This window comes from Hypomesus nipponensis, chromosome 19 (genome assembly GCF_054491055.1).
Source record: "Hypomesus nipponensis isolate SF chromosome 19, ASM5449105v1, whole genome shotgun sequence".
NCBI lineage: Eukaryota > Metazoa > Chordata > Actinopteri > Osmeriformes > Osmeridae > Hypomesus > Hypomesus nipponensis.
Window position 1 is genome coordinate 6,700,002 of NC_140379.1, and position 12,788 is coordinate 6,712,789.

At 41.5% G+C, this 12,788-nt stretch overlaps 1 protein-coding gene and 1 long non-coding RNA gene across 4 annotated transcripts; one reads left to right on the forward strand and one right to left on the reverse strand.

Annotated features, from left to right (window-relative positions):
* Positions 1-442: 442 nt before the first annotated feature.
* LOC146246720 (uncharacterized) lies at positions 443-2,880 on the reverse strand. Its single transcript, XR_014732260.1, has 3 exons — positions 2,704-2,880; positions 2,288-2,415; positions 443-608 (listed from the first exon to the last, which is right to left on the reverse strand). It is a non-coding gene; the product is annotated as an uncharacterized LOC146246720 (long non-coding RNA).
* On the forward strand, positions 2,449-12,645 carry aktip (akt interacting protein). Of its 3 annotated transcripts, none has more exons than XM_084682367.1 (10): positions 2,449-2,467; positions 7,248-7,372; positions 8,907-9,115; positions 9,210-9,274; positions 9,394-9,494; positions 9,826-9,914; positions 10,793-10,891; positions 10,973-11,080; positions 11,250-11,310; positions 11,515-12,645. In XM_084682367.1, the coding sequence occupies exons 2-10, from the start codon at positions 7,325-7,327 to the stop codon at positions 11,620-11,622; spliced, it is 888 nt and encodes a 295-aa protein (XP_084538493.1). In that variant the 5' UTR covers positions 2,449-2,467; positions 7,248-7,324; the 3' UTR covers positions 11,623-12,645. The 3 variants fall into 3 exon arrangements, with proteins under 3 accessions (XP_084538493.1, XP_084538491.1, XP_084538492.1); XM_084682365.1 differs by lacking the exon at positions 2,449-2,467 and adding an exon at positions 6,147-6,447 and having other exon boundaries at positions 7,245-7,372; XM_084682366.1 differs by lacking the exon at positions 2,449-2,467 and adding an exon at positions 6,147-6,447.
* Positions 12,646-12,788: the final 143 nt, after the last annotated feature.

A 12,788-nucleotide genomic window follows, 5' to 3' on the forward strand; every position in this document is an offset into this window, starting at 1 on the left:
ACTGGTGACACTATGCCATTTCTGGAAACATAATAGTCACTGTATGCAGTTATTTCTGTGACACACCAACGTGACCCAAGATGTATGATTTCCACAGGCAGTCAAAAGGTGTGATAATTTCAGCATGTGCCCAAGAGAGAGAGCGAGAAAGAGAGAGAGACAGTGAAAAATACAGAGAGAGAGGTGTTGGAAGGAGAGTATGGAGGAGTCTGTTAGCCTTGATCTTGTTAGTGGTGATTGGGGTCTCTTAGACCTCACACTGGGCTGTGGGTGTAATTGCCTCTGGCAGGCAGGCGCGGGCGGCCCGTAACCGTGTGGAGAGGGGAGGAGAGTGCCATGCCTTTGTTTGTGGCAGTCACCACATGTCTGCCTGTGTGGCACCGCCGCAATCCTAGGCGCGGGGGCCTGGCTTCAGGGAGATGATCGTTATAGCACTGGTGTTGGCTTTTAAAAACGTTTTAATGGGAATGCATTTCACAGGCGAGAGCAGCGAGGTTTGGGAAACCAACATTACAGCGGCCGGGGCATGGGAGTTCAACGCAGAGCCAGGTGATCCATCAGTGGAGAAAGCCTGCCATCTGCTGGTGTTTCTGGACATAACAGAAGAGCTGTTGGAGAAACTCATCTCATAAACATCAGCATCTGTCCATTTGTATAAAGACAAACTCAGCATAAGAAGTTACAGTACAGTATTAGTTATCGTGTCAAATCTTCGTCGTCCTAATGATAGTGCCCTATAATTTGGTGGTAAACATCGAACGTATCCCGTGAAGATAAAAGGTAGTACATTTATGAAAGAAAATAGTGCAGCTGGAGCCTAACATTTTCTGTGGTAATATATTTATCTGAAAATAATGCAGAAGTTATTCTGTCTTTTTGATTGTGTCAAAGGGATTTTTTGGTCTGAAATCAAGGCACATGCATGTGCTCCATTTGTCTTTCCATAAATTGCACTTACACACAAACAGTGCACATGTCGTCTGTCGTGTAAACACGGTTGTAAAGTAATTACCAAAGATCCTTTCAACACATGACCTTTTCCGTTTACCTAAGGCACTTTGACGTTCTTTCTTAATGAATGAATTATGTAGTAGACTGTACGAATGAAAAGCATTTGCTGCCTAATGCGTTTGCCTCATACTCAAGAGTTGGCCTACCTTTAAGTGGATGTAGGGTAGTCCTGTTACGCCTGCGGTAAGTGTCTAGTTTAATTTAATTCAATAATCCCGATAAATGAAATAAATCCCTTTTGGGACATACATTTCTTGAGTAGTGAGATAATGAGAAATGAGGTTCACAGAGAAAAAATTAGGACATTATGGTTGATTGAGCTTTAACAAAAAGCAGAAATATTAATACTGAAATATTCTTTATGTTTATAATTTGCCTTTAATGAATGAACGCATCCATGTGGAAAACAATCAGAAACCAAAATGGATGACAATGATTGTCAAGCTTAGTGAGAAATGAATTAGCATTTTATTTCCACCCCCTATGCAAATTGTTTCACTTAAACTTTTTAAATGACATCTTGCGTTCTCACTTAACTAATTTGAATACGTTTGTAGATAAGAAATACAAGCATAGACTTAAAGACACAGTTAATACACTTTTATTTGATAGGGCTGTATTGATTCAGGTAAGATATTTTGAAAATTCAAAAAGAAAAATACATCTAAGAGAAACCATGTGTTTTTGTGCTAAAGTGTGATTTTTCCGTGTTCCTTAATATGAGTAATGTTTTTTAAATAAACATCGAAGCTTTTATTTATTGTTTGAACGCACATAAATTATGTTGGCTATCTAAAATGTTATAAAGAAGTAAAATACAAATGTTAATGGTTTAGGCTATAGAGGCCTATGTCCCTCTTCTTTGCAAGTACGATCAATCAACCGATAGTATGATTGATAAATCAAAGGATTTGATACTTGCTAGTGCAACAATGCACTACATTGACATTTTACCATAGGAGCTTAGCGTGCCTCGTGTTTGGGCCTTATGTTTATCCCTATAGCCTATGAGAGCAGCTTACTATTAAATTCGACAAAGCATCAGACAAAGGACCGTGCTTATAAATTTGTAAAATGTAGTGGTGATAATATAATTGAATTAGGCTATAATAAGAACGCCGCATCGGCCCTAGTAACCTGCTGTATCTACACTTAGTTGACAGTTATCTACTGTGTCAAACTAATCTCCTTTTAAACTATACCCTACATGGTGTCAATGAAGGTGATGCTTCCAATCTATGTTTTAAAAACCCTGACTATTTTTGCATAGACCTACCTATCCTTGTCTTAGGGCGCCCTCCAGTGATTCAAGCCGAGTTTTCAGAGATGATACCCAGCTGTGCATTCCAGGATTGAGTACACGTTTTGCGACTCCCCCTTTTCTCTGTCTCAACCTTTGACTGCCTGTGGATCATTCGGACACACCGTTGTTGGTGGCGGCATCATCATTTGCAAGGTAAAATTGAATAACGTGTCCTTGGACATCTGTTGTTGAGCCGACCCTCAAAGGTAATCACACTAATGGGTTGCTATGTGATCCACACAACCATAAATACAAATATATCTAAAGAGAGTTGCTCACGCCGACTTGTGTGCTAATCAATGGAGCAGTGGCATATGTTGATGAAGGTTTGGGAAGTGCCGAGTAAGATATACGTTAAGATCGATCGAAGCTTGGCAGTATGGACTCACCGTTCAATAAGTGACAGTCACGGCTCCACCGGGACCCAACAATTACGCACACGGACTGGCAGTCTTGGCAGTCCTGCGCAACCACACAAACACATGTCGGTCAATTTCTGCGTGACATTCACGCAGCATGCATTGACCGTGTGAGTCCATGGACAACGCTTTGATTCAAATACAGGTTACACGCTGACTTAAAATACACACAAGATGACGTTGACTTAAGTCACATTTTTAGGCAAAAGGGCTGCAATATATTTAAATAACATGTAAATGAACAGCACATGAATACACACAATGGTACTGTCTAAGAATAGGAACGCTCCTCTCCATTGAGATATCAACATATTTCCTTCAAGTGCAAAACAATCAACAGCTCTCTCATCACCAGTGAGAGTAGGACCTTCTTCAGATTCCTCAGAGACAATCTCCCTAATGTAATGCCCAGAGTGAATCGCAAATATTTTTTGTGGCTGGGCTTATAGGGAGCACAGAGAATGTCTGCATTGAGATCAGACCAAGCCAGGCTTTTTGGTGACTTCTGCAGCCGGGCAATATTCATAAATTTAATTTCCAATCCGCTTTCCTTTTATTAGTTTGGGTGTTATTAAATGAGATTGCTTCATCTTAATATATTTCCATGGCTAGGGAATGTGGCTGGGAGCTGATATTCAAATCCAATAACATGGCCTGTACTTAGTGCATGGCACTAATAAATGCCAGTGTGTTGATGCTTATGCAGACAGGGCTCATGGTGGAGTCGGAGCAGGCAATAATGCTGTGGATGTCATTCCGAGTTACAGGGCTGTCTCCCTCCACCCCCATGCTCTGCTCTGCGCTCCTCTGCATGTGTAAGCCCAGGTGACCAGGTAAAAAAGGAAGGTCTGTTGTCTAGTGAGGAAAGGAGATGGTGAGGAGATTAGAACGTGTTCCATAATACATTGACTGGACTAGATTAATTCTGGACAGTGTCTTTGACCTGTTACTGTTCACACGGAAACAAAAGATGTGCATCCAAAACTGACCTCCACAACCCTTTTGTTGGCATTGGTAAAAACAAGTCCGAAACTATAATTGTGTCTCTCTGTGTCAGTGGACATCTGTCTAGTTGTTCTGAGTTAAATTGGACATCAATACTGTCTTGCCGAGGGGAGAGACTATAACACTCTCCCTCACACAGCCATGTTGGGCTATTGGTTTGCTGCGTCCCTTTCTTGGCCCTGCAGGGTTAAAACATTGACATGCCTCTCCCTTTTCCCATTTTATCAGCCGAGCCAGACAACTGCTCGTGTAAAGGTTGCAGCTTAGGAAGCTTAGCAGTTTCAGAGAGTGACCTTTACTTTTATTATGAATATTTCTATTTCATTATTATTATATAGTGAAATCTATGCACATGATCAGCACAATGGATTTCTTTTTCATTAGTTGTGTAAAATGCCAGTCAGGAAGTGTAGGGTATCAGGGGTTGCACTCCAGATTACCCTCCTCGCTGCTCTCCCTGCTGGAGGGATCTGACAATTGGAATTAATATGCGTGGGGCTTTCTCCCTTCCGTTTGCTGGTTGAGGTTTGCTGGGTGACTTTATCAGCAGTAACATTATCGAGAGCTTTGCCAGGAGCTTCTTCATCATGCTCACATCCGAGCCTGCCCAACACTTGTCACTGTCAATCACAAGGTGATAATACACAGATGATTCTCTCATTTGGTTTAATAAAATCTGCAGGCTTATTTGAACTGCAGTCATTACAGCAAATAATTGCTGCATTGAGGTGTTGGCCAGGCCATAGCCTGAGGGATAAGACAAGACTATTGCTATATGAAGGATTTGAAGGAGTCTTTTTTTGCCTTTTCACTCCCCAGTTGCTCATATTCCTAAAATGAATATTGCATTTGAATCCATCTCTGGCTTTTCTTATTCAAACTAACATTGTTATTACTTATTATCTGGACGCGGAGTCATCCGTCCTCACTTTTTTATGTCTGTGCTGTCATAGCAGATTTCACCGGGGGCTGCCAATTGCAATTCTTAACTGTCATTTAAACAAAATTGCAGATCTGAATCGGCTGGTTTCAAACTCTCTGGAGGAATAGACTGACAGTAGATATAAATACGGAACATACTTCACCCAGAGTTCAAATTCAGGGTCCCGCTGTAGCCCACTTTGTTTGCAGGATGTACTGTACATATATTTGCAATGAATTTTTGAGGAAAACACAGATATACTGTGTGTCTCCAAACAAACTAAAGCTAACTATATGCACATTGAGCACATCTGGGTACAAGTTAATTGAAGATACACAATTTGAGGTGTCCTAATATGTGTATGATGAACAGCGTGAAGTTTCCAAATTTTACAGTTAGGCCTCGTGGTCCCTGACCTTTAGGGGGACAAAAAGAAAACGTCAATTTAGTTTATCAAGTTATCAAAGTTAGTTTAATTGTTAAAATGTAGGCTTTTCTGAAAGGCCAGTGATTGATGAGACAATAGTGAAGATGGAACAGGACACCTTACTGGCATGTTGTATCAGAATAAACACATTTGTTTGAGCTGCTTGATGGGCTCACAGTGACAGTGACCTTATAACTTCACCTTTTCATTTAGAAAATCAGCCTGAACATTTTCACCAGGATTATGATTGTTTAGCTTCAATAAGTGCTTTTGTAATTAAAAATGTAAATCCAATCTTCTATCAATTAATACTGAAATGTATGTGGCTGACCATGGAAGGTCACATTAATTGATAAGAAAAAAAACGACTGAAGGTATTCAGGGACATGACTGACTTATCTCAATGTCAATGAAGGCAAGGTTGTCACAAACTTGTTTGTGTTGATCTTTGATTTGTTTGTGTCAAAAGAGTCAGTGACCTTGCATTGTTGACTGCTTCAATCAAGAAACTGGACGTTAATTACCTTTCTCAGTGGAGTGTACGTGGGACAAAACAGAACACAGATGATAATAATTAAGTCAGTCATTTGTATTTCCTCTGAAACTCGGACCTGCCATTTCCTTCAATTAATTCAATCAGTGATGCATTAAATTAGTTTTTCTCCAGAATGATAATCAAGCGTTTTTGTCAAGAAATCAATCAATCAACAAATATCAAGGCCACTGAAGCATGGTTCACCATAAAGCAATAATGTGAAACAAACGAAAGGCTGATGATGCATTCCCCTTAATGGACTGGAGCTGTACGAGTTTGCTCTTATAACATTATTCCATATGACTAATACAAATTAAACTTAAATAATTAAATAACTGAGCCAGTGGAAGCCATTCAGTATATCTATAAAAAACGCATATTATCTAATATTTGACATTGTTTATAACCAGGAAATATTATCTTGATCCTAGTTTATAACCCTGAAACGAGGCTTAAACATAGACCTATTAGTGCTTTAAAACAAGACTTGAAAAGTCAAAGAATCATTCTCCAATTGGAACCGTAGGAAACGCCCATCATCATCATGTTAGATTGAATCCTGGTGGTTCGGCATTTGTTGTTCGTAAGAGATTACTTACTAGCTAGCCTAGCAAGCTACTAGCAATCTTCGGTAGATTCTATCTAAACAGCTGACCGATATTCAAAGAATGTCGGTGTCCCTGTAACCAGATCTGTTGTTTCTGACAGTGACTATACTTAACTGATTAATCATTTTATCAAGTTGGGCTGCAGACATCTAGTCTTAACAGCTCATCAAAAAATAAGACCTGATTTTATTTGCTGGCCGCTGCGCTGTCAAACAAGGTAAGTTTACAGCCAGCTAGCTAACGTTAGCATAATTTAGCTAGCTAGGAATGCAATGTTTTGCCACACAACAGCTGTCTTTTTCTCGCAGCAATGTTTTAATTGTCAGGCAGGGTGTTACGTTAACTTTTGTCCTAGGTACTAAGCTATACTAACGTTGTTGAGCTACTAACGTCAAGCTACCTAAGCTAGCTAGTGTATGTAGCTTGATAGCTAACTTGCGCTAACTGCAGTCGTCAACACAACCGACTGGGTGGTGCTAGCTAATGTCAATGTTGTTTTGCTTGTCAGCTAGGCTAGCTAGCTTATGTTACTTTGAAGCTTGCGGACTATTTGCATAGCAGTATATTTGTCTGTGCCCAAGATGGCAAAAGTCAATTTAATGTTAAATTCCACGCTATGTCTGTTTTGGTTTGAGCTGTTGCAATGCTGCTGAGGTAGTTTACGATTATCTGGCTGAGAAATTCCATACCATGGCCATTACTAGTTTCAAGGTTGCCATAGGGCTTACGTTTAATCAAAAGTTTGGCGTGTGAAATGGTTTATATGCGTCTCACGCCGATCAGGTGAGACTTGAGAGCCCTAGATGCAAACCTTTCCAAACTAGCTAATGAAATTATGGCATACTGTCCTGTAACTGGCAGATTGGCAGTTTTACATCAGAATCTGCACATGATGAAACGGCAGACTAGCTAGCCAGCTGTCCGTCAGCCTCAGGTTACACATTGTGTGTGTGTGTGTGTGTGTGTGCGTGTGTGTTTCACTTATCCAATCATTTGTTCTCCCAATCTAACCAGCAGAAACGACAACGGATGGCAGAGGTAACGCTTTTCGTGGGCCCGACATAGACGGACACCAATTTGGACTTTGATGAGTAATGAACCTAAATCCATTTTGGAGCATGTCTACCAATCCCGGTCGTAAGGTAAAATGACACCTGTGCTCATTCCATGAGTGGCTTTGTTACAACCCATTTTCACTGCTTGTTTGGAATGAGTTACACAACCTCAGTGTGGATTGATGAAGTGTATAGCTGTTTTAAACCTATTATTTGTCTTAAGTTTCCTAGGAATCTTGGAGGACTGGAATTTTTGTACTGATGTGTAGCCTTAACATTAAGGGGGTGGTGTGATTTCATGGCCTCTTTGGGCCTTTTCAACCATTCACAGCCAGTGACAGCCAGTATTATAATCATACTGATGAGAGTTATGGTTTAGTATACCATTACATTTAGGAGATCACAGGGGGGAGTCAGACTTGTGACTGTGAGATGATCACATGCAGAACTGGTGTAGAAGCAGCTTGTGGCATGTTCCTATCAGGAACGGCCACCAGCTATGGACCTGTTAGCAACCATGTGTGCTAGATCCCAATAGCTTGTGATTTGGCCTTAAAATGATTTGGCCTTAAAGGATATAGTTGAGCTGTGGTTAAAGAAAAGCCCCTGCTTTAGCTAACAAAGTTGTGGGAATTATTTAGGTCTTACCAGCCAAGGGACATTTAAATCAGACCTGTCAGTGGATCTGGAAACTGGTTGAGTATCGGTCTGTGCTGTGTCTACTATAACTAATCACTCTGCTATTCTTCATCTAACTGACAAAGCCTACCTGTACATAACTGAACTGTCTGACCTCCTCTGTCTCGCTACTGAACATTACATAAATAGGAGCTGACTGGCTAACCTTGTACTTAAATGGCCTGTTAAGGTTATGAAGATTGCTTAATCAATGCTAGTAAGGTACTACCTGCCTATATGGCTGTAAACACATTCCTGGTATTTTCCACTACTCAAAAGAAGGTGTGTCTCAAAAAAATGTTTAAGCGGAGCAACGGCTCTGCAATTAGCATGGGTGTGAGTACTCCCTGCCCAGTTCTCTACGAAGAGCTACTGTATGCTCATTGTACCCAGTAACTGCAAAGCATAGTGGTACATGTTTTGCTTTAAGGTCTTGCATTCCTGCTGTAGTTGCATTAGTCATATGGGGACATGCTTAGTAGTCCTGTGATGCATTCCTGGCTTCTATTCTGCTGTGAATCATCCCAACCTGCTTTGCAGGGGCCGGCGAATAGGATGTGAAGTGTATTTTAGAGTGCTGGCTGTCCCAGGCATGATCCAACGTCTGTGAAGGGAGGAAAGAGATCCCAGACGGTCACTGAAACCTGAGAAGTCGCAGCATATGGTCGTTGCCTCGGACAGTTTCTGCTGTCATACTGATGGTGTCTTATAGCAGGTTTCTGAACGTGGATCAGGGGTTGAGCATTACTAGGTTTCGTTTTGCATAGCCTACCTGGTTATCCAATAATGTTCTAAGGCACCTGCAGCTACCAGCTCGGATGTAATAGTTGACTTGTTCCTCCCCCCTTCCCCCCCCCCCCCTTTGCAAAAATGTTTCAGGTTTGTGTTGGACCGGCTGATGCCAAATAACAGACTGTCTGTTGCTCTGTGTGTGTCTGTTCAGAGATCTGATAGCGAGGAGCAGAGTGGTCAGGGCGAGCAGAGAGCCAGCCCCGCCCGGCCGCCCTTTGGAAAGAAGCAGCTGCCCGCCATCCCGAAGAACGCGGTCCCCATCACCAAGCCAGCCTCCCCTGTCGCCTCAGTCCAGGCAGCCAACGGCACACATGCCTCCTATGGCCCCTTCTACCTGGAGTACTCGCTGCTGGCTGAGTTGTAAGTACAGCCCCCCCCCAATCAGAATGGGTGCATGACCCACATTTTCCACAATCAATGTGACTTTGCCCATGTGTTTTTCTGTGGTTTGCAGCACGCTAGTGATCAAGCAGAAACTCCCAGGAATCTATGTACAGCCATCCTACAAATCAGCACTGAGTAAGAACCTCCTCTCCTATGTAGGCCTATACATAAGACGGCAAATGGCTTATGTCCCGTAGGAATGGAAGAATAAAAGGAAAGCATTCAGATTCATTGTTCATCCTCCTTGTCTCCAGTGTGGTTTGGGGTCATATTCATCAGACATGGCTTGTACCAGGACGGTGTCTTCAAATTCACTGTGTACATCCCAGACAACTACCCTGACGGGGAGTGTCCTGTGAGTATGCTCTTACTCAGTCACAGTATGTTTATCAATGGAGCTGAACGTGTCAGCTCAGTGGTAGGAACAATTGATTGCAGAGCAGAAGGCTGCAGGTCCAAATCTCCATCTGGACATCGCTTTGAAATTTAAATACAAATATGAAATCCGCTAAATGAATACGTTATTAGATAAACATTATTAACACTAAATAAACACACAAGGTCTCTATTTTGCTGCCGGTTTTTGAAGGAGGTCATGCATTGAGGAGGAAACCGGACCATGGAGTTGTTGTCAGAGAACCTCTGTATGTTTTGAATGATGATGATGACTTATTTCTGTATTTTAGAGAGTTGTCTTCGACATCCCAGTGTTCCACCCCCTAGTGGACCCAGTGTCAGGAGAGCTCGACGTCAGGAGAGCCTTCAACAAGTGGAGGTCTGGCCCATATGGTTTCTAAATTTGACACTTGGAATGTGTTGTGAATGAAGGCAATTGAGAGATTTTCCATCAGTGAAGACGTTTCCTCCATCCCAGCACATAGCCCCCAGTGCATAGCTCATCAGAATCAGAAAGGGTTTTAATTGCCATGAAAGTTTGCACAGACAAGGAATTTACTTTGGCAAGAAGGTGCATAGATTAAATGTATAGGAATCTTAAAACTTAAATACGTGGTCTTACTATACTAAAGGTTCAAAGTCTAACACTAAGGGGATTTGTATTTTTAAAACAAAATGTATATCAAATAAAATATAAAGTAGCCATTATTTACAATAAAAAAATACTAATGGTACAAAAGATACAAGTAGTGCAAATTACAATGTGACAAGGTGTCATTGTGCATTTTGTTATACGCTGTCAATGAGAAATGTCTGCTCTGAACGTATCTTAACAAGGCATCACATTGACCCTGTACTGACATACATAGAGAAGTGAGTGGTACAGTGTCTTTCCCTGAGAGGTGTGGCTGTATGAGTCATGAGTTATGACTGTCATGTGTATCTCACAAAGGCCCAGTGTTTACTGTGGCTCCCACTTTGCTCTGCCGTGCTCCTGGCCTGTTTGCTCAGCTGGACACAGCCCCTAGGCGCTCCCTGGGAGCTGGGGGGCCTCTGGCCCACATCAGCTTTGCACATGGAAATACCTGCAGTTTCTCACCAAATGCTGTAGCACACGTGGGACAGTAGTTTTGCTCTACATTGCTGTTGTTTTGAAGGGATCATCTTTTTGAATTTCCTGTATTTCAACAACAACACAATGTTTTTATTTTATTTTTATTTTTTAAGTTGTTAATTTATATGTCTCTCTTCCTGTAGACGCAATCACAACCACATCTGGCAAGTCCTGATGTACGCACGCACAGTATTCTACAAGATCAGCACCCTGGAGCCACTTAACCCAGAGGCTGCTGTGCTGTGAGTCCCTGGCTGTTCATCCCCTTTGTGCTCAGGGGCTGAACTCGGGTTGTTTATTAACACTCTTGAATGTGCTCTTAGGTATGACAAAGATGTGCAGCTGTTCAAAAGCAAGGTGGTAGACAGTGTGAAACTATGCAACAGTCACCTCTTCGACCAGCCGAAGATTGACGATCCGTATGCAATAAGGTTGTTGAATGTTCCCCGTGCCTTATGACACTGGCCACAGAGCACTGGAAATGCACAACCCTGTAAACATAAGTGTGATGACAATAAGAAACTTGTAAAATTGTTTTTTTTTAAAGCACCAAAAAAGTGTTTGTGTGATGGTCTGTGTTCTTTTGTGTTGTTTTCCCAGCTTCTCACCATGGAACCCAGCTGTCCATGACGAGGCAAAGGACCGGATGTTCACACACAAAGTGAGCATACAAAACAGGCACAGCAAGTAAAAACCCCAACACCTTTTTAAACCTGGACCTGTGGGACTCCTTCCTAGACTAGGTGTCAGTTTCCCTTCTGGCTCCCAGAAGGGTTGGCGTGAGCCAGCAAGGTTTTGATTGGTTGGGATTTGTGAGCTGTTTCCATGGTGCCAGCCAGTGTGTAATGTGTCTTTGTTGCCCTAGAGACGGCCTGAAGATCACCACAAGGGCCTGCAGGTGTCAGGACTGTCCTGGGTAAAGCCAGGAACCACACAGCCCTTCAGCAAAGATGACAACCCACCCCTAAGCTGAGCATGCAGTCCTGCCAAAAAGCCACTAGAGGGAGGCGCAGAGCAGAATACCATGCCACAGAATGCACCTCAGCTGATCATGCTAATTGGCGCTCTGAACCAGGTGGATGGACTCCATTTTTAACTCAACACTTGCTCAGCTTTATAAGCATTGTAGGCATCTGCTCAGATGGCTTCAGAACTAAAGAGTATTTATCTGTAAATGTAAAGCAACTACGACAACTGGATGTCTAGTAACACTATAGGCTGCAATGCAATCAAAGAGCTTTTTGATTTCTTTAGATCCTCGCACATGCATTGGGGTTGGTTATGATACCCTTTCAACGATAGTTGAATAAGAGCCAGAGAATAAGAATCTGCATTGATGAGAGTTGGGCTGTAATGTATGTATGGCCACAATTTTGTCTGTAGATTGATGACCACTTGTTAGTGTGTTTAGGACTGGTTATTATGGGACATTGGAATGTTATTGGAGTCCAGAGGTTGGGTGCAAAAGTCATAATTTCTTGTTTGACCACATTTATGTGTTGTCAAATTTAATTTGATTCAATTTTTATGTTTTTACTTATTTGGTTATCTACATTTTTCTATTTACTGTGTAAACTCTTGTCTTATAGTTCATAATATATATGTGATGCAGAGCAGGAATTTACGGTTTTAATTTAATTAAATAATCTCTTGTACTTTACTCATTTTAATTTGTTTTGAATATTATAAGCCTACCCTTAATTAGTTTATTGGTGTGATCTGTAAATAATGGATGCTGTGGAAATAGCTGAACTCGACAGGAATAATTTTCTTGCTGAAACTTGTCGGCTCTATACGCTGTGAATTCGGTAAAGGTATAGATTTTTTTTTTCTACTTCACATGTTGCCCTGTAGACTTTTGAACATGTGTAGGCCTACTTATTTTAACCCCCTAAAATCGAAGTCGTCATCAGTTTCTAAACGGCAGTGCTGTATTGGAAATGCGTGTTTGAAGGCTTTTCTGTCTGAAGACGAATAAACAGATTTATGCATATCCTATGGCCTTTCGTGTGCTTCATGTTAACAATGGAAGTTCTGGTTGACATATTTGAGGTTTACACTAGCTAAGTTATTTACTTCATAATGAGCCAAATGCCTGTTGTAAACTATATTTATGAATGTGTAGCCTACCTTTTAAAA